This window comes from Tetrapisispora phaffii, chromosome 12, assembly GCF_000236905.1.
Source record: "Tetrapisispora phaffii CBS 4417 chromosome 12, complete genome".
In the NCBI taxonomy this organism is placed as follows: Eukaryota; Fungi; Ascomycota; class Saccharomycetes; order Saccharomycetales; family Saccharomycetaceae; genus Tetrapisispora; species Tetrapisispora phaffii.
The window spans coordinates 371369-394260 of record NC_016531.1 but is presented as its reverse complement, the minus strand read 5'-3'; the positions used below and the strand labels follow the sequence as shown (position 1 = coordinate 394260).

Here is a 22892-nt window from a genome sequence, read left to right as displayed (position 1 = left end):
GGTACTCATTTGTCATTGAAGCAGTCATAAAAGTAAGTACAAGTAAGTGAAATCACAATATATAAACGCATAGACATAGACACATATATATAATTTTACTGGAAGACAGACTAACGATTGTTTGAATTTAGAGAATGAAGTTAATCAATTTATTTCAACATTTCAGTTTACTTGCATTCATTTCAGGTATCGTATTAGGTGCGGTACTGGGTATCGACTATGGTCACCAGAACCTATTAGCTATGATTGTTTCCCCAGATGCTCCAATGGAGATTGTTTTGACACCGGAGTCTAAACGTAAAGATTTTTCTGGGTTAGCAATCAAACAAATACCAAATTCCAACAACAAGACAAAAGTTGAATATGAAAGAACTTACGGTTCTGCAATATCCTCTCTAATGACCAGATTTCCACAGAACATTGCCGCAAATCTAAAGTCATTGCTAGGTATTTCATCTGAAGATAAGGATACTATTGTAGCCGATTATTTGTCAATGCATCCTGGTGCCAATTTAACTTTTAATGACAGAAACTCTGTTTCTTTTAACATTGACGGAATTGAGTACCCAGTCGAGCAACTTACTGCAATGAACTTAAGAGAGCTACTAAACAGAGGTAATGAATTATTATTATCAAAAACGAATAAAACTAGTGATGTTATTACTGATATAGTTATCTCTGTTCCAGAGTATTTCAATCAAATGCAACGTGGTGCTTTATTAGATTCCGCATTAATTGCTAGTTCCTCCGTAGAAAGTTTACTATTAAATGACGGCATTTCTGTTGCAGTTGACTTCGTACTAAAACAACGTGAATTTCCTACCGACGAGGATATTTACTTTATTGTATACGACATGGGTAATGAATCTGTTCAATCTTCTTTGTTTTCTGTGTTCCAATCATCTAATTCCTCCATACCAATCAAAGTAGAACTATGCGGTTACGGTTACAGGACCGATATCGGTGGTCAATCTTTCACAAAGGAACTGGCTAAAATTCTAATTGATAAGTTTTTGCTAGAAAATACTAAGGTCTCCAGGACAACATTACAAAAAAATGATAGAGCAATGGCCAAATTTTATCAAGCTGCAGAAAAAACGAAGCTGATTTTAAGTGCTAACAAAGATGCACCTGTCAACATCGAATCTGTTCTTCCTGACGTGAACTTTAAAACGACGATAACTAGGAAAGAATTTGAAGATGCCACCTCTGATCTCTTAGAATTAATCTCAGAACCTATTGATGATATGTTTGAAAATATGTTCATTGAATCACCAATAGCTTTGGATGGAATCGCTGGTTTAATTTTAACTGGTGGTGCAAATCGTATTCCAACTGTTCAAAAATTATTATATGATTTAGTAGGTGAAGAAAAGATCATGAAAAATGTAAACGCAGAAGAATCTGTTGTTTATGGTGTCACAATCAGAGGTGTTAAAGTGTTTGGTGCATTTCAAACTAAACCAATGAAGATTGTTGATAAATCTACTAGCGACTTCTCAATTACGGTAGAAAATGATAATGAAGAAGAAGAAGAAGAAGAAGAAGAAGAATTCACAATTTTTGAAAAAGGTACACAATATCCTATTAAACGATCCTATATTTTAGAGACTTCTGATGAAATATTATCAAATTTTACAATGAATTTTTATGAAAATGATATAATGTTTAGAACTTTTGATATTACATCTAGCAAATTAAAAAATAATTTCAAAGCTCTGGAATGTGAAAATGGTTATGCTTATAATGTCACATTCTCCATTAACAAAAGTAAAATTTTTGGAATTGACAGCTGTTCAATTATCTGTTTAAGAAACCCTTTACAAGATATAGAGTCTGGGGCTATACTTAATGATGATATTTTTATGACATTATCAGAACAAATTAATTCCACAAATAATAAAGTTGCACCTCTTGAAATTTATTCTTACGGTTCAATTATTGAAGATTTCGATTATAAGAAATTAACATCAATGATTAAAAGATTAAATTATTTGGAAATGGAAGATAATAATCGTTTCAAACTACATGCTTTAATCAATACATTTGAAAATACTGTCTATAACGCAAGACAATATTTAGAAGATATTACAGAAACTGGCTCTCTCTCACAGGAAACACTGAATGGTTTTAATGACTTGATCTCTGAGAGTTTGGAATGGATTGATAGTGATATCGAAAATGCAACAGAGAAGCAAATAAATGAAAAATTATCATCTCTTGAAGAGTTAATGAAAAAACTTGAAGTTTTTTCAGAATCTAGTTCTATTGTTTTAGATAAAGATAGTTTCACACAATTAAAGGCTGATGGTGAGAAATTATTACAAGACATTTTGGATGTTGATGAAGATTTTGCTATGACTGTGGAAGATCTTGAAGAAGAATATACTGAATTTGATTTGGATATATATGATGAATTGCGCAAGGTTAAGCCTTCCAAATATTTGAGGAAAAATTTGAAATCATGGGATGCTGATATTGAAGAATTGCATGCTCTTCTAGAGACTGTTGATCAATTATTGAAGAAGTTTGATTCAACTGATAGAATAACATTATTCGAAATCAAAACAAAACTTGAAGCTACTATCGAAAGTGTAACTAAAATGTTACCATACTATATAAGAAAAATCACACATCAACGTAGAGAAATTGTAACAAACTTAAAGACCTTACTGACTAAGAAAAACAGAAACTTGGAAAGATATGGTAACACCACCGGTAGAATTAAAACTACTAGTGGGGAACGTAGGAGTATTATCCCTGATAACCAAAACGCAGGAATAACTAAAAATGTCGTACACGATGAACTTTGATATTTGCAACTGATATTATATCGGAGGTGTAGCAAAACATTTGGATGGGATTCAACAATGTGTTAGCAATAAAGGTTTCACTTCCTTTCGACTTGTTATTTACCTATCCAAAATGCTTTTATAAAATAAAACCTGTTAATGGTTGTATAACTATTTATCTAACTAACTAAAAATAATGAATATATTAATACTTTCCAAATATTTAAATCTATTTTTATATGAAATAATGTACATATAATTGATTTTGCTGTTTATTCTTCTTAAATTATTACTGTGCTTAGAAGTTAATATTCGGACCTCTACATTTTTCAACTTGGAGCCTGCATGAAAGAATATAAAAATATAAAGATTGATATTAAAATATAGCTTTCAATAAAATGAATAGTAAGTAACATGAATAATATATATTAAGAACATTTAAATATCAAGTTTGAGTTTATATGTTTTAAATGGAGGGATAAGCAGTTTTTAGTTGCATAAACAATTTTATACTCGGTGCAATATTGTTAGTTGTTAATTGATAGCAACCCTTTAACATTATATCCAGAAGGGTTTAAAATATATGTTTCGAATGAATGAAGATAATGCACATTTTCATGGATCAACATTTGATAATGAGGAATCTCAACGAGACAATTTCACAAGCAATTCAGATGATGGGTTAGGTGTCTTTATTTTCCCAGACATTAGAGCTCTTTACCATATTAGGCTTCATAAATGTTCTGATTTAGTTTATGACGAAATACAACTTACCGGGTTTGAAATGTATATTGTAGAGCAATGGGTTGCTGAAGGTAAGGTTTCAAGTTTAATAACATGCTTTACTGGTAATAGTAAAGATGCTATCTCTGCCGTTCAAGTTCTTTTGCCACTTAATCCCAATAATTGGCCATCTATGTTCCGAAAATATTATATGGAGCTGATGGAGGTAGCAAAACCGAAAACTATTCCAGAAGGTACTTTATTTATCACAAATTTGTTTACAGTGGACTCGAAATTGAACCTTCTCCATATTGAATGTGGTGATATCAGATTGATCTGGGATAACTTTAAAGTGAATTTTGATTTAAAAAGATTACATTGTGGTGGTAGGTCTGCATTATTATTAAATTTTCCCACTACAGCAGCAGAAGATAAGTTCTCTCAAATTTATAAAATATCCATGGATCATAGTATTAGAGATTCTTTTTTACCATTACCGTCAAGTTCTGAATTATCCCAGACTATGAATGGCAACAAGCATGGTGGCGCCATCATCTCATCATATAATCCGATTATTGATTTTGTGTCTTTACTTCAAATTGCTTTAAGTTATTTCGATTTATTTAGCTCAGATACACCAAAGGAAGGTATAATATATGATGAAATTAAAAGAGCAATAAATATTTGGTGGGAACAGTATGGTAAATTATACATGGGCATAGAAAAACCGAAAAATGAAGCTGCATTAGGTACTAGAACGGTTGCTGCAATATTTAGTTTTGTTTTAAGTTGCCATTCTAAATTAGTAATTGCTGATTGTACGAATTCGAAAGATCCTTTTGAAGAAGAAGAATTTATATCAGCAATATTTTCATTTCAAAAAAGATATAACATTCAAAGAAATCAGACTAAAGTTTACTTAGATCATCAAACACTAGATAAATTATTCGCAGTCTCTCATAAAACTTACAACTCAGATATATTCAAACTAAAAAAGGCAGTTAAATCAACAGTACTTGATATAGCTGGTAAAAGAAGTAAGTTACTAGCAAATGAAATTATTACCATTGATTTCGATGAATTTATCCAAAATATCGATGGTGGCTCCCTGGGCCTATTATGGAAAGGAAAGGGGAGGTTAAGGAAATCTGCCCGAAGTTTGATTGGCAATGAAGCTTTTTGCAAAATAAAATATCATAAAGGTGACATTAATAAAGCGGTCCGAGACCAACATATCGATTTATTACGTGTAGTAAAAGAACAACCGTCATCTACTGAATTAAATGGAATATATTCGAATAGCCCTTTGCCAGGTGACGGTTACCCAAACACCAATAATACAGATAGTCAAAACTTTGATTTGAAGCGTTTTGATTCCAATTCATCATCTATGTCATTGTCGTCAATGATATGCAATTACGATGAAAATAAATACAAGTTAAATTATGGTATTAATGTTACATATCAAAGAGAGTATTACAGAAGAAATTCTATCCCATTTTTTAATGACGGTACTCGAAATCTATATACATCCAACAAAAACAAGGAATGTTTCTCATTGCATAGATCGGCGTCATTCTCTAAAGTACAAGATGTAATTGAGAATTGGGAGCTTCCCTTCGATCCATCACTTATCAAGATGGCTAGAGATCTTTTAAAGGTAAAAGTTGATCTAGGTATAAAGAACATTGAAAAACATAAAAAGAAATCATTTGCTGATTTAGTAGAAGAAAATTCCGGATTAATAGAAGATGAAGAACGATTTTTTGAGCTAAAAAAGGAACTACAAAACTCGTATAATAATTATATTGTTGACGTCAAAAAAATAGATAACATCCAGTCAGGTATAAAGAAAAAGAAGGAACTTGTCAATAATGAAATGCATGAATTAGAGTCTTTAATTTCCAAGTTAAGATATAATATGAGAATTTTGGACAGGCGTATGAGAGATGTTGAGCATAGTGTAAGGCACTTGGATACGAAGCTACGATCCGTAGAAAAATCGTTTATGGTAAGAGATACTTCTAACGAATCCAAAGTAGGCTCACTATTGACCAGGGCACCATTTGAGGATCATTTAAAAACATTTATTGATACTGAAGATTGTAATTACAATTCAGTAAGTGCAAAATTAATTAACAAGTATTATTTATACTTTAAAGAGATTGTTTTATCATATTTCTCTTCCTTTCAAAATAATGCATCAGTCAATAATCAGTCTGAGACAGAAAAAACTTTACATGGGTGTTGATTTCATATATCTATAAATTACTCACATTAAATAGCTATCTATTTTGACTGCCTCTCTTATCAAATTCCAGATTTAAGGAGTATTAGTGCCATGAATTAAATGCATATATATTCAATTTAAATATTGAATATTATAGATCAAAAACATCCAATTTAGCATTATAAATATCATTCAATATTTTTATGCTTTTCTGAAACTGTCTAAATTCAAATGTTGTTTTATCTATGTTCTGAAAGTTAGTTTCCTTGAGTATTAAGCGAAGGTTATGTAGAGCAGAGTTTATCTTCGTTTGAAGAATATCCTTCGAAGTTTTTAAAGTTTCAGTTGATTGCCGTATGGTATCGAGTTCATTAGGATCCATTATGAAATCTACTTTCTTATTATCTTTAATTATACGTTCTTCTATAAGAAATAGTTTGATTGAGTTTATGTGTTCGGCAATATTATTTATGAGTGACCGGATTTTCGAATTTATATATTCTTGTTGTTCAATTTGATATAATAGTTTATAATTTTCTTCTATCAAAAGTTCTTCCTCTGATTTCTGCACTATTTCATTGTACTTCTGCAATTCTTCATCAGGAGTATTTCCACTTGTCTCTTCAAATATTATGCCCGACTGATCTGCTAGTCTGTTAAGCAAAGTTGCTAAATTATCAGTTTGCTCTCTGCTTGATCTGCATTCTGAGCTTAGAAAGCGTGTCAACTGAAGGATACACTCGAAATTATCAGCAGAATTAGGTTCCATTATTTCCAGTTAGTTATCTGATTATGTTAGTTTAGTACTTTCTTCATATTTCAGTATCACTAGAATTGTTTGTTCTTTTAAATTTGTCGACCTTTTTTTATAAATATTTACGCTACAGCGTAAATATTTTTCAAGTAATATCGTTTTAAATAAAGTATTGAAATTTATAAAGAGTTAATTAATTGTTATAAGAGTCAATATATAGTGAACTGCATGTGATGCATTAAGCACCATGGATACTAAGGCTGTATTGAGATAACCAGAAAGTGGTCTCCTACCATTCAGTTGTATCTGTGATCAATATTTTGTAGTGTCGTTTTCTCGTTCTTGATCGCCTATTCAATCTAAGCATGTTGTGTGTAATACTTGCAGTGTTGAATAGCCATGATCCACATGCCATCTGGAAGATCCTGTGTCCAATTGCCAACGCTATCTATGCGAGAGGTTATGGTTAATGGCTGTTACGGTATTTTGATATACGTGCTCAAAATGCAGACACAAATCGTGATGAAATGTATGAGAACAATCAGTACATAAACCCATTTCAAGATATCATCTGGTCGTGATCCTGGAAAGTCGAGCACTGACCTACTTTGACGAGCAATCTATTATTCCAGTTGCCCCCTCAAACTTGTTATAATATGAGGTCTGGTGTAGTAATATTGTTACTCAGGAATATGGTCTTACAGTAGGGTTACTATAATCAGATATGGAAGTGCATTCAGTGGGTCTTTTTAGCCTGTTGTGCACATCAATTACGCTCGTTTCTCTTAAAACTATATATTCTAAATAATATGAATGATGTTTAAGCTTCCCTTCAATCTCTGATATTGGGTCACTTTTTAAACGTTTTCTTTTTTGACAAGTCCAGGTTGCATCTACCATTGTTGACACACTTCATGAATAATGTGTCTATTGTCATTGAACCGAGCTATTGGATACATCTTAGTTGCCATACAGTAGCTCAGTAGTCTAACTCGACTTGGTAAAGCCGGTGTGGCGTAGCTGGTGAACCGTACAATTCATGAAATCACGGTCCTATAGTGTAGTGGTTATCACTGTCGGTTTTGATCCGACCAACCCCGGTTCGAATCCGGGTAGGACCTGCTTTTTTGCCCGCCTGGAACAGGCAGCGTGTTGCGGTATCTCTCGCTGTCGTTGTCGTTTCCACCGCAATAAAGGTTATTTCCCTCAAAATTGTTATGTGTCCATTGAAATTTGCGATGGTCTTGAATTTGCAGTATATTTCTTGTAGAGGTTTCATAAGAAATCTATTGACACATTAAAGGAAGCAATGCTAAATAATACTCATCACTGTTCAGCTAAATTGCAACTTTTTATAGTAGGGGACAGTCGACCACATACCCATATATATATATATATAAGAACTCTACCTCAGCAGGGAGTTATTTCTTTTGCATGTTTGTAGTTGTAAAATCGTAACTTGGGTTGAACAATAATATATACCATTAGGAAAGGTTAAGGAAAAATGAATTATTTAAGATGGTCATACCCTGATGCACCAGTTGAAGGATATTGGGGGGAAGTTACATCTACAATCGATTGGTGTGAGGAGAACTATGTTGTCTCTTCATATATCGCAGAATGGTCTAATACGTTGACTAATGCTGTTTTTGTCTCTACTGCTTTGTATACTACTTATGCTGCATACCGTTCGCAATTAGAGACCAAATTTATTTTAATTGGCCTTGGGTTTGCGCTTGTTGGTATAGGATCTTGGTTGTTTCACATGAGTTTGAGCTATAATTATCAATTGTTAGACGAACTTCCGATGTTATATGCAACTTGTATACCAAGTTGGTCAATGATCTGTGAATTTACTGAATATTTGGATAGACCAGCTGATGATGACACAAGCATCAATATCTCCAAGAAGAGACAGGTTGTTGTTGGGTCTATTATTTTTATCGGTGTCACTAGTTTGAGTGTTCTTTACATTATCTTTAAGAAACCAGCAATTCATCAAATAGCATATGCACTATTGAATATTTGTGTCGCTGCAATGTCATTTTTATTAACCCAAAAGAAAATTAAGGATAAAACCGCCATATCTAACCTGCATTCTTGCATGGTAATAGGGACCATACTGTTTCTAGTTGGATTTATTGCTTGGAATTTAGATAATCAATTCTGTTCACTTTGGATTCATATTAGAAGAAAATATTTATTACTTCCATTTGGTGCATTCTTTGAATTGCATGGATGGTGGCATTTATTAACAGGAACAGGTGTATACTATTATATCATGTTCCTGCAATATTTAAGAATTTTGACAATTCATAAAGGTGAAGATTATAAATTTATATGGAGATGGGGTTTTATCCCAGAAGTAATTCAAAGGGATTACAAACCGTGTACAAATTATTCATTGACGTTGAACGGTCCGTATGTGATCGAAGAGGAAAAGAAAAACCAATAGTAATATCAGACTACTTATTCTGTGGCTCTGAATTATAATGTTAACTAATAAAACAATAAAATACGTATATAAATATATGATATATAATATTCCAAAAAATTATATCCCTTTATAACTGGATGAATATAACAAACATATATATAGTATTCATTGTGTGAGGTAGATGAAAACAGTTTATAATAATATGGAATACAGATGGAATGCAACCCTCACAACTCGCATTTACTAGCCGTTACCTTTCTAATTAATAGTGCCAGTGGGTATTGATAGAAACTCTAGTATCACTTTTAACATTATCAGTAGCCTTAAATGTTTGAATATTTAAATATTTTATTTATAGTAACCAGAAACCTCAATTTACGGAATCACAATCCTGATTTATATTTTTTAGACATATATGGACCATCCAATTCGTAACCTAATTTTGCATAGTAATTTCTTACACCAACACCGGAAATGACTGAAATCTTCTCAGAGCCATGTTCTTCACGTGCAATTCTCTCAGCTTCTTCCATAAGCAAAGTACCAAAACCTTGATGTTGGAATTTACGTGGATCTCTAGAGTGCAATGGAACAACCGAACCGTATACATGTAGTTCTCTAACTATCGATGTTCTTTGTGCAGTAAATTCTTTTCTATATGTATGCTTCTTAGAAGGTTTTCTTAATCTTAGAAGACCAATCAAGATATCTTGCTTCGGATCTTCATAGGCTAAGAATGTTTCCCAACCACCATTAGCATAATAGTCTCTTCTGATCAATTCAACTTGATCCGGCTGAATCTTGTGATGCACTTCCTGTATGCCGACTTCTCTTGTACGAATATCACGGGAAGTTGTACCAAAATCTTTCATTCTTGCTAGTGCTAACTCTCTTAAGTTACCATTATCCACACCTGAGGTAACCAGTGGCATTGGAATATCTCTTTGGACACGGTAAATTCTTGTCCACGGTGGGACTAATGCCATAATTCTGGCAACTAAATCAACTAAGGCATTAGCATTATAAGATTGATAACGTCCTGTTTTCCATAGTTCATATAAACCTGTACCTCTGATGACTAACGTTGGGTAAATTTTCAAACCATCTGTTCTAAAGTCTGGATTTTCAAAATATTCTTTGAATTGTTCAATATCTCTCTCCATGCCAACGTTTGGTAGATCAGGCATCATATGTGAAACGACTTTATAACCTGCATCTTTAGCAATAGCAAAAGTTTCACAGACAGATTTAACAGTATGACCTCTATTTGTATCACGTGCGACATCTTCATATAATGACTGTACACCAATCTCTAATCTTGTACAACCATATTTCAACATATCATCCAAATGAGTTGGAGTACAATAATCCGGTCTAGTTTCAATTGTGATACCGACACACTTTGTTAAACTTTGTTGGGAATATTTAATTGCCTCATCAATATCAGTACCATTGAAACCTGATAAAGCGTTATGCAAATTGACAATAAAATCTTCACGATAGTCCTTAGGTAAAGACATGAAAGTACCACCCATGACAACGTACTCAACCTTATCGATGGAGTGACCCAGTTGCTTTAGTTGTTCTACTCTACCTCTAGCTTGCTCGTAAGGGTCATAACGAGCTCTAATGGCTCTCATCGATGTGGGCTCGTAACCAGTATACGATTGAGTGGAATACTCGAAATCCGAGTCCGGACCACCGGGACAGTAAACACAAATGTTACCAGTGTAGGCTATATGTGGACAACGATGTGGTTTACACATAACGGCCACCACAGCTATACCAGATGCCGTTCTAACTGGTTTTGCTTTCAATTTTGGCAATAAATGCTTCTTGTATTGATCTGGGATAGAGTTGATAATATCGGTCAACCTAGGCTGCTGTTTCAGTTTGTATTTTTTCGAGTATTTCGTAATCAGCCCATTCAAATTAATCTCTCTGGTGGAACTGGATGTTAGAGAATTAGTCAACTCTAAAGTGATATCAGTGCAACATTGAATAAAACGCTCTTTTTCTGGTGCCAAATTCTGGCTCTTGTTAGTTTTTGGACCCTTACCGTGACGACCCATTGTTATGTTCTATCAGACGACGGCTTCTCACCTTATCCAGTTCATCAATAAGCTGAATAAAATTGCGATGAAGTTCTTTTATAAGTTACATATTCATTTCATCTCATCACATCTCATCACATCTCATCGCTGTTGAGTTTTCTTTTTTTTTTTCCTAGCGATGAGGGCGAACGCCATACCAATTCGGCTTTGGCTGGTTGGGATGGACTCGTTATGGACCAAGCGTCTGTAGTACGGGTAAATAATCAGGGTCCCAAGTGGTCATCACCAGATTAGCCATCGAACCTAACCATTATTCAAAGGGCCACTATCTATGTACACATCTCCTTGCTAAGACACAATAGATCCCAAACTAACATTACGGCACTCTTCAATTGACTTCAAATCACTGAAACTTTCTACTTTCAACTGACTGAAAATATTTTCCTTAAGTATGTAAAGTTTTGAGTTCACGGAGAAAGGGTCTGAGAAGGCTTCCTGTTTGATATCGAAAATTGAAATAAATCTTGAGCCAATTTTCGAGACATTCCATGATAATTCATTGTTACAATAAGTATATCCCATTGTGAATGTAAAAAACTATGAGGCTACATCTTGTATGGAGGTCTTGCTTATTTACATCCAATTGCTCTCACAGACTAATTTTATCATCACTCAATTGGGTTTCTCCTCAAATCGTTAGTTCGTCGAAGGTTTCCACTTGTCTGGAGTGCAATTAAAGATACAAACAACATCTAATCCAATGGCATCTATGAATAATAACGTGCCTGGTCCGATGCAAAGATCGGATATTACTATGAGATCAAAAGGGAGTACTATGAGACAGGCTAGGAAAGATATTGGAGTTGTTCCCGATCCGAATACAAATACAAATGAACAATTACAAGCTTTGTTCGTCACCAAGGAAGAGGATACCGATTCAGATTTCTTTTCTTCCATTCAAATGGCTCAATCAGTGTCGACTAGGACAATGAATAAGAACGTTGCTGCATTAAAATCACCTCTGAACAAAAATAATATGGTCAACAGTAATAGCAATTTCTTAAATACCCAAATGCATCTCGCCACATTGCGAAACGGACTAAATGAGTTTAATATTTCAAGTCATAATGATTTGAATAATGACTTTTTATTTTCCGATCCCTCGAGCCCAATGACAAAACAATTATCGAACCTATCTCATTCCACCACACATATATCTCCCATGCCATTATCAAGAAATATTTCGCTAAACAGCAGAATTTTGAATAATAATTCGCAGTCTGAATTAAATCACACTAGTGTTGCATCGTCTGTTCCACAAGGTCTTCCAGCAAGGAATTTGGTGCCAAGCATGTTAGATGCTACTGCTAGTCATGACCTTAGAAAAACCAGTAGTTTCATTAGTGTGCAATCAATGAATGAAATCAAAGAAATTACTGGTCAGGAAGAGAAATTATCCATAGAAAAAGACGACAAAAAGGATCAAAAAGATAGCACATCCAATACATCAGAGCCTAGTAAGAACTTTACATTTTTAGATGAAGATGAAGACTTACTAAGTTCAGATGACGGGTCTGACAGTTTTTTAGAGTCTGACTTAGATATCGAGATTGAATCACAAAATATTGAAATTGGTATAAACAATAATATTGACGCTAATTCTTCACCAGAAGAAGTCATCTCTCAATCGAGTTCTATTAGAGAAGATAGTGTTAAAATAACTAACTATCCACAACCCGCGGCTAGTCCAGTCAATACAGAGACTAATAAAATATCCAAAGGCGCTGTGACTTCATCTCCACGTTCGAAATATGAGCCAAGTTCTGGACCACAACTTTCAAATGATCTTATTTCAAAAAAGAACGCCAGAGAGAACATCGTAAGTGAAAAGATTCCACAAGAGAAGAACGAAGTGAAAGGTATAGTAATACCAAAAATTATTTCAGATAATGAAATAGATGATGCACCTACTAATAGTAATAAAGTTGTCCAAAAATTGAGAATGGAAAAACTAAAATCTGATGCGTACGATTTTCCGATGGAACTGTTTTCCAAAGCGAACAAGACTCAAAATATTAAACCTGCATTAATCCAGACCTCTAATATATTTGTGTCACCAACGTTGAAACCAATTCCAGATACTCTGCAACAGAGAAATGTATCAAATAATCACATTTCAATTAATTCAATATCACATCCAAGCGCTGATCCTGTCTCAATTAAACCAATGCCATATTCACATGCTGAAACAATTAAAACAAAGAATAACATGCCCGATAAATATGCACCTGCATCTGCTTCTTTACCCATATCTAATACTACAAGTAATTCTATTCACCCACCTCCAATAAAAAGAAAACTAGGAAATTCTGCCATTCTATCAAATAATGAAATTAGTCCACCTGCGCTCGATAAAGGGATGAGAAATATACCAATTAAGGATAAAGAATACAATAATATTAATACTGTCAATACTACCAATTTGGGCAGTGCTTCAATTAGTATGTTCCGCAAAAATGGGTTCAATTCAGAGATAAATCTTGCGAAAAGTGAAATCAGTTCCCCTTTGCCAATTCGCCGTTCTAATTCAAATCTTCTTTTCGAATACACTAACTATGACAACCCTTCCCTAAACACAATTGAAACTGAGAAAGATACTACAACAACTAGCACCGATATAGCAGTTAGTTCCAACGAAAATATAGACCAAGAAACAAACGAGTCAATCAAAGCTCACCATACAGGTCTAACAAAAGCTCCAAGAATCACTACAATTACTAAGAATAAAACTTACTCAAACACTAATCTTAAAAATCTTATTTCGAAAGATTCTACTTTAGGTAAAGATTATAATGACCATGACATAACTACTGCTAATGACATATCTGACAAAATTGGGATACAAGCAAATACGGTCTTGGAACTTGCGGATAAATGTTCAGAAAGTTCAACTGCCCATGATGTAAAATCGAATCATCAAAGTTCACCACCTCCTATCTCAAACCCTAGTATAATTTCGAAAGCAGAGATAACAGTAAAAGAATTACCAGAACATGAGGAAATAGAAAATGTTCAGAGAGAAGAGAAAGAAGGAGAAGACGAAAAAGACGAAGAAGGGAAAGAAGAGAAAGTAGAGGAAAAGGAACAAAAACAAGAACAAGAACAAGAACAAGAACAAGAACAAGAACAAGAACAAAAAGTACCAAATAAAGAGATCCTACCAGAAGGACAACAGAAAATAGTAGAGAAATCACAAAATGAACAAAAAGCAAAAGCCACTGATGTTGTTGCTGAAATAAAACCTGATCCAACTGGTGAACTCCTGAATATAGCAGATGATCATCTAAATAGAAATATTAACAATTCATCTAGGATCGACTGGCCAAATATTATCTCTACAATGGAATTTAATAAAGAAACAGTTGCAAAGTTATCTGAGGCAACTATTAAATCATTTCCAGGCCCGTTATCCATCGACATAAGTACCAAAGAGGCTATTCTTAACTGGATAGATTCTGCATTAAAATCATCTGGACCAGATAGCTATATAAATTTAGTACTGAGAATTTTCAAGATGAAGTTAAATCCAGAAACATATTTGTCTTCATATGCAAACCTTTTGTTTAAAAATAATGACTTTGATCTTTTAGAGAAATCCGTCACTAACTGCTTCACTTACAAACAATCCTCTGGGGAAGCATTGAATCAATTAGAACTATTAAATCTCATACAATCCAACGAAAAAGAGAAGGCTTTAAAGCTAGCTTTCAAGTCAAAAGACTTTACAATGGCGTTATTTTTAGCGACCTCAATGGAATCTAAATATATTTTTGAAGCACTCAATAAATATTTCGATAGTTTTTATGAGGTCAGGAATACCAACACAACTTTTATGAATTTATTAAAATTGACTTTTCAAGTTACTTTTGGTGCTAGTAATATAGTGCTTGAGTTACTTAACAATGATACTGAATATTTTGAATGGGCATCCACAAACTGGAACTGGATCTGTGCATTGTTATTGAATAATATGAGTTCGACAACTTTGAAAGACAGCCAACAACGTAATATAGCAAATTACACTTACGATTTTTTATTTCATTTTGGTCTATTAATGATGGAAAAACATTATCACGCTGAATCTTCTGTGATATTTATTATTTTAGACATACCATTAACAAATGATGAATTGGTTTCTAATAATGCTCTAAGGTTTAATCGTTTAGCCGAACCAAGAAGTATCACTACCACTATATTGTCTGAGATATACGAATATGTGTTCAATCTCAATACCAAACAATTTAGAGCATTCCCATTATTCACAGAGAAAGCAGAGCATTCCCAATATTTATTCAATAATAATAACAAAGAAGGTGCAAAAGCTTATGCAGAACAGCTATTTAATGATGCAAAAAAATTGGATATTGTTTTAGATACTACAGAGAAAGAAAATCTTGAGACAATAATAAACTTATTTAATACTGTGTCAGATAGTCAAAAAGTTAATGAACCGAAATCAATGATAACAAGTAAATCAAATATAAATTCAATCCAACCTGAAAAACAGAAAGTAAATGCACCTTCGATCAAAGAACTCATTGATCAAGGAAGCCCTGGAAATATTTTTGTCCCACCAACAAATGCTTTTGGAAAAGAGTACAAATCTGATGTATCTATGGATGATTCTACAGATAATGGAGATATTAGTGTTATACGTAGAGATCTTTTTTCAATCATAAATAATGACATTAACAAAAACCCTGTGCCGGTTAATGTTTTATCAGATTTAAATATAACAAATTCTGTTGGCTTTCAAAATGATAATCCATATATGCCAAAGAAAAATGTTATAGAAAAGAGTAGTAATCCCTATACCTTTAATAATCCCTCAATTCCTAAGCCACCTCAGATAACAAATACTAATTCTTATTCTTCTCAAAAGTCCGAGCAAGCTCTTGATCAACCATCCTACAAAACCAAATCGGATCCATTTAGTCACACGACCTCTCAATCGTTAGATGATTCAAAGCCAAATGTTTTTACGAATAGTTCTCACAACACCTCAAATACTATTGCGAATGCATTGACACTTAACCCGGTTGGAATATATCAGTCATCAGATATTAAATTAAAATCAAACAATGAGATTTCCTCTTTTACTTCGGTCCCTGCTAATATCAAGAGAAGGTTAGATTCTATAACAGACAATACTACTGTAACTGAGCGTTTATTTGAACCAGTGATTAAAATCGGTGCCTGGAACCCTAGTGGTACAATTAGACCAGTTCGTACAGATGCTATTATTTACAACGATATTGTTGAGGATGAATCAGAAGATGAGGATGAGATGAGGTCTAAATTAAGAACAGAAATAATCCCAGACGTTCAAGGTATTGAAAAGAAAAATGCAGATTATGATGAATTTCCTGATAAAAACAATAAAAATGGAGGTGATTCTGACACTAATTCTCTCAATGGAGAACGCATTGAATCTGGGTGGTTTACTTGGTTGAAAAAAGATCCCAATGAAAAGAAAGCAATTAAAGCTAAGATGGGCAATAAATCGACATTTTATTATGACAAGGACTTAAAACGTTGGATAAGCAAGAATTTTTCAGAAGAAGAAAAACAAGCAATGGCGGATGCAGTAACCCCACCTCCACCACCAATTGTCAAGAAGGTCTTTGATAACTCCAAACCTCCTCCATCAAATACTGAATATCGTAAACCAAGTATTGTGATGAATACTTCAACCCCAGTAAAGCCAGTTTCTCAAGTTAACAATGTAGCTTTTGACATGCAAACGACATCCAAACCTTCGGTGTTTCCGCCTATGTTAGCGGGATCAGGAAGCAAGGCTTCCGTTCTATCTGGAAAGAAATCAAATGAATTAGATGATATTTTATCAATATCAAGAAACCCAGGAGCTTCAAGAAAGAAGAAGAAAGCTGGAAGAGGTTATGTCAATGCTTTAGAGACTAAATAACACATAATTAATAATATTGAATTTACACTCTTACAGTTTAATATTTTTTATAATATCATGCATATAAGCAGATGACACTTCATTTCAGTAGTATATACATTATCCATTGTTAATAATTTGTTTTTGTAGAATATAAAACCAGGAAAGTATTATAAATATTAGCTTCTTTATTTACATGATTTTGATAACGATTTATATATGTTATCCATTTCAGTCGGAAGGTTTAGGCCTAAATATATCACCACAAAGTTTCATTCTGGCTATGGTGACTTTATTATTGTCATCATAATTTTTAGGTAATTTGGCACCAGGAGAACTTTCAAACACGGATCCTACCATTATAGTTTCGCCAGACGTGGCATCACAAACGAATACCATATGATCAATGACATCTTTATCGATGTTTTTAACCTCGTTTGTTTGCTTATCTACTCTAGTCAATCTTTGCTTTGTGTTAAATTTATAGACCAATTGAATATGTTCCAAAGGTCTTCCAGGAATCATCATCGATTGTACAGAAATCAATTTAGGTACTTCATTGAACTTCAATAGTTTCCAATCTAGTTTCATTCGTTTTGGTAGCTCATGCGCTCTTGCTGCCAAGGCCTCTTGAACCCATATGGAGACATTATACTTACATTTGTCTAATTTGTTTCTTGCGAAATTTGTATTTACATTAACGTAACATTCAATAGCATTATTCTTCCACAATACAAAGTTAGGCTTAATACCGGATTGATTCCTGAACAGAGCAATCTGAATAGTATTTAACCCTATCGTGTATACTTTTCTAATCAATACATTAAAAAAGATAGTTGGATGTAATATTGGATTTGGTAAACTTTTTAACGAAGGTGGAACATATATATCTGAAGCAACACCTAAATGCCTAAAGTTGAATTCTGAAGTTGGAATTGTTTTTTTATTAGAAGTGCTACTGTACCATTTCTGCGTGGTGGAGAGCAATCTATTACTTGTATGCAAACCAACCAGTCCTTTATTAAGAAAGGAATCTAATCTAATTAATTTAGTTGAAAGCATTTTTAATTGCGTACCATATAGATTCTAGCCAACAACAATAGTCTGTTACTTAAAGATTATTGAATAAATTCAATTCGATGGCAACATCAACCAATCGAATAAATAATCTAAACCCATATTTATTTATGTATATGTATTCAATGTTACAGATTTTATTAACATCGGGTTCGTTGTAAAGTTTCAGTGGAAAAAGAATACAACTTCTATATCTTATAATATAAAGGGGAGGTGTATAAATGAGAATAAATTCTTGTTTATTAAATGAATGATAGCAAACCGAAGTTGCATTAGTAAAGTAAGATATATACTATCTCAAGTATAGACATTTAAATATAAGAAAAATATACAACTAAACTTGATTTAATCACAATTTCCAGAAATGAAAATCGAACCAACTTTAATACTTCTAAAGCCAAAGGATACAGAAAAACTTAAGTGGAAGAAAGCTTTATCTAATTATTTACAGAAGTCATATGGTCAACTTCAATGGAAGCAGTTTTATGATGAAAAGCTAGCAAAAGATTTAGATCATTTGAGAGTCACAGCCAACAGTGACTTGGTTGATCAATCTCTATTAGAACTTAACTATAAGTATTATGCATTTATTGAGCACTTATATATGAGAATTGGTGCATCAGGTTCAAAGTTAAACATGGATTTTACATGGTACGAAGCCAGTTATTCGCCAGAAGATTCTGTTACTAAACATTCACAACATAGTGTTATTTTTGAAAAAGCTTGTACTTTATTCAATATTGGTTATCTTTTAATTCAAATAGCTAAAGAAAATTTGATAGATGATCCAAAAGTATCCATTTCAAATTTATCTAAAGCTGCTGGGTGCTTTGAATATATATCTTCAAATTTTTTAAATTCTCCTTCCATTGATTTGAACTCAGACATCACAAAATTTTTGGCTACTGTATGCCATGCTGAAGCCCAAGAATTATTTTTAATGAAATTACTAAAGGGAGATGATCCAAAATCTAAGTCTTCTTTAATCAGTAAGTTGTCCCTATGTACCTCAAATATGTATGGAAATTCTTTGGCAATGATAAAAGATACTGATTTGAAAGTTAGAGATTACGGTTTAATTACATGGAATACTAATATTCATTTCAAAGAGCTGTTTTATAAATCTGTCAGTGCATATTTCCATTCGGTTGCTTTAGAAGGACAAAACAAAATAGGGGACGCAATTGCATTTAGTACTTTAGCCATTGACCTCGCAAAATCATCTATTCCATATAAATCTCTTCTTAAAACTGAATTTGATGTCGAAGAGTTTTTAGAAACAGTAACCAACCATTCCTCACAATTAATTAAAGATAATGATTATATTTATCATGAACCAATCCCTTCAAGTGTAGAAATCACAAATATAAAAATAATGGATGCTATTAAAGTTGCAAGTTGGGAAAATCAACTAGAACCTTATTTAAGGGAAACTGAAGGAGATGCTAATGTTTTGTTTAGTGGCATTGTACCAATGAAGGTTTACGAAAAGGAAAGTATATATTCTGAAGCAAAAGATAATATTTTGAGAAAAGAAGCTGAAGCCATAGAAATGGCCGACTTATCCTTCAGTTCTTTCGTAGAATTTACCAACTTACCTTCACTATTAAATGACTTAGTTAATGGTTACAAGACAGGAAATTATTTGACTTCTAATGAAACTCAGGATGCATTCATGCAACAACAGTTAGAATCTTGGGTCACATTAATAAGAACGAGTTCATTGACTGAGATTGAAAAGCAGATTGATTTAATTTCAGAGAAAAGATCTAAGATTCATGAAATTTTGAAGAACCTACCAGAATCAGAAAGGGAAAATGTCGTCAAGTTGAAAACTTCTCTAATTGATGCCTCTCAATCGGATGAAAAATTATTCAACTTAATCAAACCAAATATCCCTGAGATAAAACTCTTACAAGATGAAAACAAATTATGGGGTATCTATAATGGTTTTGAAGAGAGTCATGAAGACAGCTTATTGGATATTGATGATAATAAAAATGAAAAAATCTTAGAAAAAATAAATAAAGTAAAAGAATTATATGAAAATCTAAGGCTTTTAAAAGAAGAACGTTCTAGAAACTTCCAAGAATTACAGGCATACATAAATGAAGATGACATAACATCTCTAATCATCAAAAACATTAACAAAGGGGACTCGGATTTGAAACTTATATTCAATGAGGAATTACAAAAGTTTAATCCCTGGAAGGCAAGAATTGAGGCCACAATATATAAGCAATCATCAATCATCAATGAAACAAAGATAGAGCTAGATGATATTTTCAAATTGGCAGGTATCCATGAAAACAGTACCAAAAACAATTTGGGAAAGGAAAAGAAGAAGGAATTCTTTGATAAAATCAGAAATGCTATGGCTAACTTTGAATTATATTCTGCTTCAATCTCGAAGGGTATACAATTTTATGATGGACTATTAAAAATGACTCAACAAATGCAAGATAACACAACATATTCTTATTCTACTCCTCAAACCATTCCACAAAACCAAATCCCTCCTCCATTAATTCCAAAACCAAACTCTATTGAATCGAGCTTTAGTAACTTGTCAATGAACAATAAACCACAACACACGAACACATTTCCAACTCAAAGTAGTATGACTAACCATTCCCGCCCCGCAGTACCTTTACCAAGCAATATTGCTACTACCATGCAGAGTAACCCACCATTACCACCAAAAAACTTATTACAAGATAACTTACCACCATCCTATGATAGTACTATGAACCATGGGGAAAGATCAACAGGTACAAATGAAAATAATGTCAGACAGAATCCAACTGCATTTTATGATAACCCTTCTGTATTTAATGAAGAATTGTACTCAAAGTTCAGTAAGTAGAGCATTTTATAAAAACAATCATGTAAACTGAACCTTTATAGTGCAATGAACAACATTACATTAAATGATGCCCACTAACAATTAATTTATTAGTGCTCTTTAAAAAATAGTCGCCATCGTTATTTGCTGCCTCAGGGTTTCTTTTCGTTATTAAAGGCGTATTCGAACTATAGATCTTAAAACTTTCTGAAAAAGTAACATGAATTCTATATAATTTATGAAAATATTCAAATTATAATAACATCTGAAATATTTTCTGTACTGGTATAAGTTATTGATATGCCTAGTAGACAGTTAGGTACCGTTGTTTAGCTAGTACAAAACTTGTATTGTCAGTATTTCTTGTCTTTTATTTTTGAATCACCACATCAACTGCTAGGCAATTCACTGAGAGAGTTATCAAGAGATATTTAATATCAGGGCGATTGAGAACTTCAAATATTATAGGTTATTAGGAATCAAATATGAATAAGTTCACAAATATTTTTCTTATAGTGTCATTACTATTGTCTATTGTCAGTGCTACAGCCACCGATGGTTCTACTGAGGATGCATCTGCATCTAAATCATTTATAATGGCTATCGTGATGATTGGCATCTCTGAAATCGGTGATAAGACATTCTTGATCGCTGCTCTAATGGCTATGCGTTCATCTAGATGGGTTGTTTTTTCTGCTGCAGCTTCATCATTGGCTATTATGACTATTCTATCTGGTCTAGCTGGGCGTTCCTTTGTTGCTATTATCCCAGTTCACTTGACACATTTTCTAGCGGGTGTCTTATTCCTAGTCTTTGGTTACAAACTATTCAAAGAAGGTTTAGCTATGTCCAAAGATGCTGGTGTTGATGAAGAAATGGCTGAAGTTGAAGAAGAGTTAGCAAGTAAAGATATCAACAAGAAAATGGAAGATGTCGAAGCTGGTGGATCTCCTCAAGGCTCCGGTAACAATTTATTAGAAAAATTACAAAACAAATTATACGAACTTTCATCATATGTCTTTTCACCACTGTGGATTCAAATCTTTGTTATGAATTTCTTAGCTGAATTTGGTGACCGTTCCCAAATAAGCATCATAGCCATGGCATCTGATAACAATTATTGGTTCACCATATTTGGAGGCTGCATCGGTCATTTTATCTGTACTGCTTTAGCTGTAATTGGTGGTAAAATGTTAGCCACCAAAATCAGTATGAGAACTATGACCTTAGGTGGCTCTATCTCTTTCTTCGTTTTTGGCTTACTATACATTTACGATGTTAGATACATGTCTGAAGAGCGTTAATCATACATTTATTTCCTCATTATTGTCATTATATTTTTATTTATAGATTAAGATACTACTACCATCAAATACAAATAGAAACAGATTCACACATCCGGACTATCTCTGAATACAAGTAAAAACCTTTTTTTTATAGTAAGTATTTTAAACCCGCTAACCTACTCACTCCTCATGAAAAGTTTCCTTAATAATTCTCTCCCTAAGCATTCTGTTAAGGGCCTTTTCAGTCTGTGACTCTAGCATATTTAAATCGTTCTGCAGTTTGCTCATATAATCACGACAAGTTTCATTCAACGAACTATCAATATTATTTTCCTCCCCTTCTGAAGACTCGTTCCCTTCTGATATCTCATTCAAACGAGATTGCGAGGTCCCATGTTTCGATATACCTCCTTGGGAATTATTCTGGACCTCTGCCGAATTAGTGTCAGAAACTTTCTCTTCATTCAATTGCCATTGTGATCTAAGAGTATTCAGTCTCGCATTTCTTTCAGCTAGTAATGTATCTATCGTGTAACTCATTACTGCATTTGTTGTTCAACGATCTTGCGTAGCTAATATGTATATTGTTAAGATTTTCTAACTTGTTTTATATTTCGTTTCAACTAATAAGGAAACGGTCATGAAGGATGGCATCAGAATATAAACTTTTCAGTCAAGAGATGCCAATATCAGAAAACAGTCACTTGAATCATAACACCCAAACATCTT

General features: G+C 33.2%; 9 protein-coding genes and 1 non-coding gene across 10 annotated transcripts; 7 read left to right on the top strand and 3 right to left on the bottom strand.

Annotated features, from left to right (window-relative positions):
- Positions 1 to 134: 134 nt before the first annotated feature.
- On the top strand, positions 135 to 2813 carry TPHA0L01870 (uncharacterized protein; the record flags this gene model as incomplete). The annotated part of the gene is made up of 1 exon (XM_003687926.1): positions 135 to 2813. One exon carries the CDS (start codon positions 135 to 137, stop codon positions 2811 to 2813), a length of 2679 nt encoding a protein of 892 aa, XP_003687974.1.
- Positions 2814 to 3375: 562 nt separating this feature from the next.
- Positions 3376 to 5766, top strand: STB2 (Stb2p; the record flags this gene model as incomplete). The annotated part of the gene is made up of 1 exon (XM_003687925.1): positions 3376 to 5766. One exon carries the CDS (start codon positions 3376 to 3378, stop codon positions 5764 to 5766), a length of 2391 nt encoding a protein of 796 aa, XP_003687973.1.
- A 130-nt stretch (positions 5767 to 5896) lies between these two features.
- On the bottom strand, positions 5897 to 6514 carry FAR3 (Far3p; the record flags this gene model as incomplete). Its single annotated transcript, XM_003687924.1, has 1 exon — positions 5897 to 6514. One exon carries the CDS (start codon positions 6512 to 6514, stop codon positions 5897 to 5899), a length of 618 nt encoding a protein of 205 aa, XP_003687972.1.
- A 1034-nt stretch (positions 6515 to 7548) lies between these two features.
- TPHA0Ltrna4Q lies at positions 7549 to 7620 on the top strand. The gene has a single exon. It is a non-coding gene; the product is annotated as a tRNA-Gln (tRNA).
- Positions 7621 to 8003: 383 nt separating this feature from the next.
- On the top strand, positions 8004 to 8954 carry TPHA0L01840 (ceramidase; the record flags this gene model as incomplete). The annotated part of the gene is made up of 1 exon (XM_003687923.1): positions 8004 to 8954. One exon carries the CDS (start codon positions 8004 to 8006, stop codon positions 8952 to 8954), a length of 951 nt encoding a protein of 316 aa, XP_003687971.1.
- Positions 8955 to 9319: 365 nt separating this feature from the next.
- On the bottom strand, positions 9320 to 11008 carry ELP3 (Elongator subunit ELP3; the record flags this gene model as incomplete). The annotated part of the gene is made up of 1 exon (XM_003687922.1): positions 9320 to 11008. The coding sequence occupies one exon, from the start codon at positions 11006 to 11008 to the stop codon at positions 9320 to 9322; it is 1689 nt and encodes a 562-aa protein (XP_003687970.1).
- Positions 11009 to 11750: 742 nt separating this feature from the next.
- TPHA0L01820 (uncharacterized protein) lies at positions 11751 to 16976 on the top strand (the record flags this gene model as incomplete). Its single annotated transcript, XM_003687921.1, has 1 exon — positions 11751 to 16976. One exon carries the CDS (start codon positions 11751 to 11753, stop codon positions 16974 to 16976), a length of 5226 nt encoding a protein of 1741 aa, XP_003687969.1.
- A 210-nt stretch (positions 16977 to 17186) lies between these two features.
- MBA1 (Mba1p) lies at positions 17187 to 18017 on the bottom strand (the record flags this gene model as incomplete). Its single annotated transcript, XM_003687920.1, has 1 exon — positions 17187 to 18017. The coding sequence occupies one exon, from the start codon at positions 18015 to 18017 to the stop codon at positions 17187 to 17189; it is 831 nt and encodes a 276-aa protein (XP_003687968.1).
- Positions 18018 to 18396: 379 nt separating this feature from the next.
- Positions 18397 to 20898, top strand: BRO1 (Bro1p; the record flags this gene model as incomplete). Its single annotated transcript, XM_003687919.1, has 1 exon — positions 18397 to 20898. One exon carries the CDS (start codon positions 18397 to 18399, stop codon positions 20896 to 20898), a length of 2502 nt encoding a protein of 833 aa, XP_003687967.1.
- Positions 20899 to 21362: 464 nt separating this feature from the next.
- On the top strand, positions 21363 to 22181 carry GDT1 (putative ribosome biosynthesis protein GDT1; the record flags this gene model as incomplete). Its single annotated transcript, XM_003687918.1, has 1 exon — positions 21363 to 22181. One exon carries the CDS (start codon positions 21363 to 21365, stop codon positions 22179 to 22181), a length of 819 nt encoding a protein of 272 aa, XP_003687966.1.
- Positions 22182 to 22892: the final 711 nt, after the last annotated feature.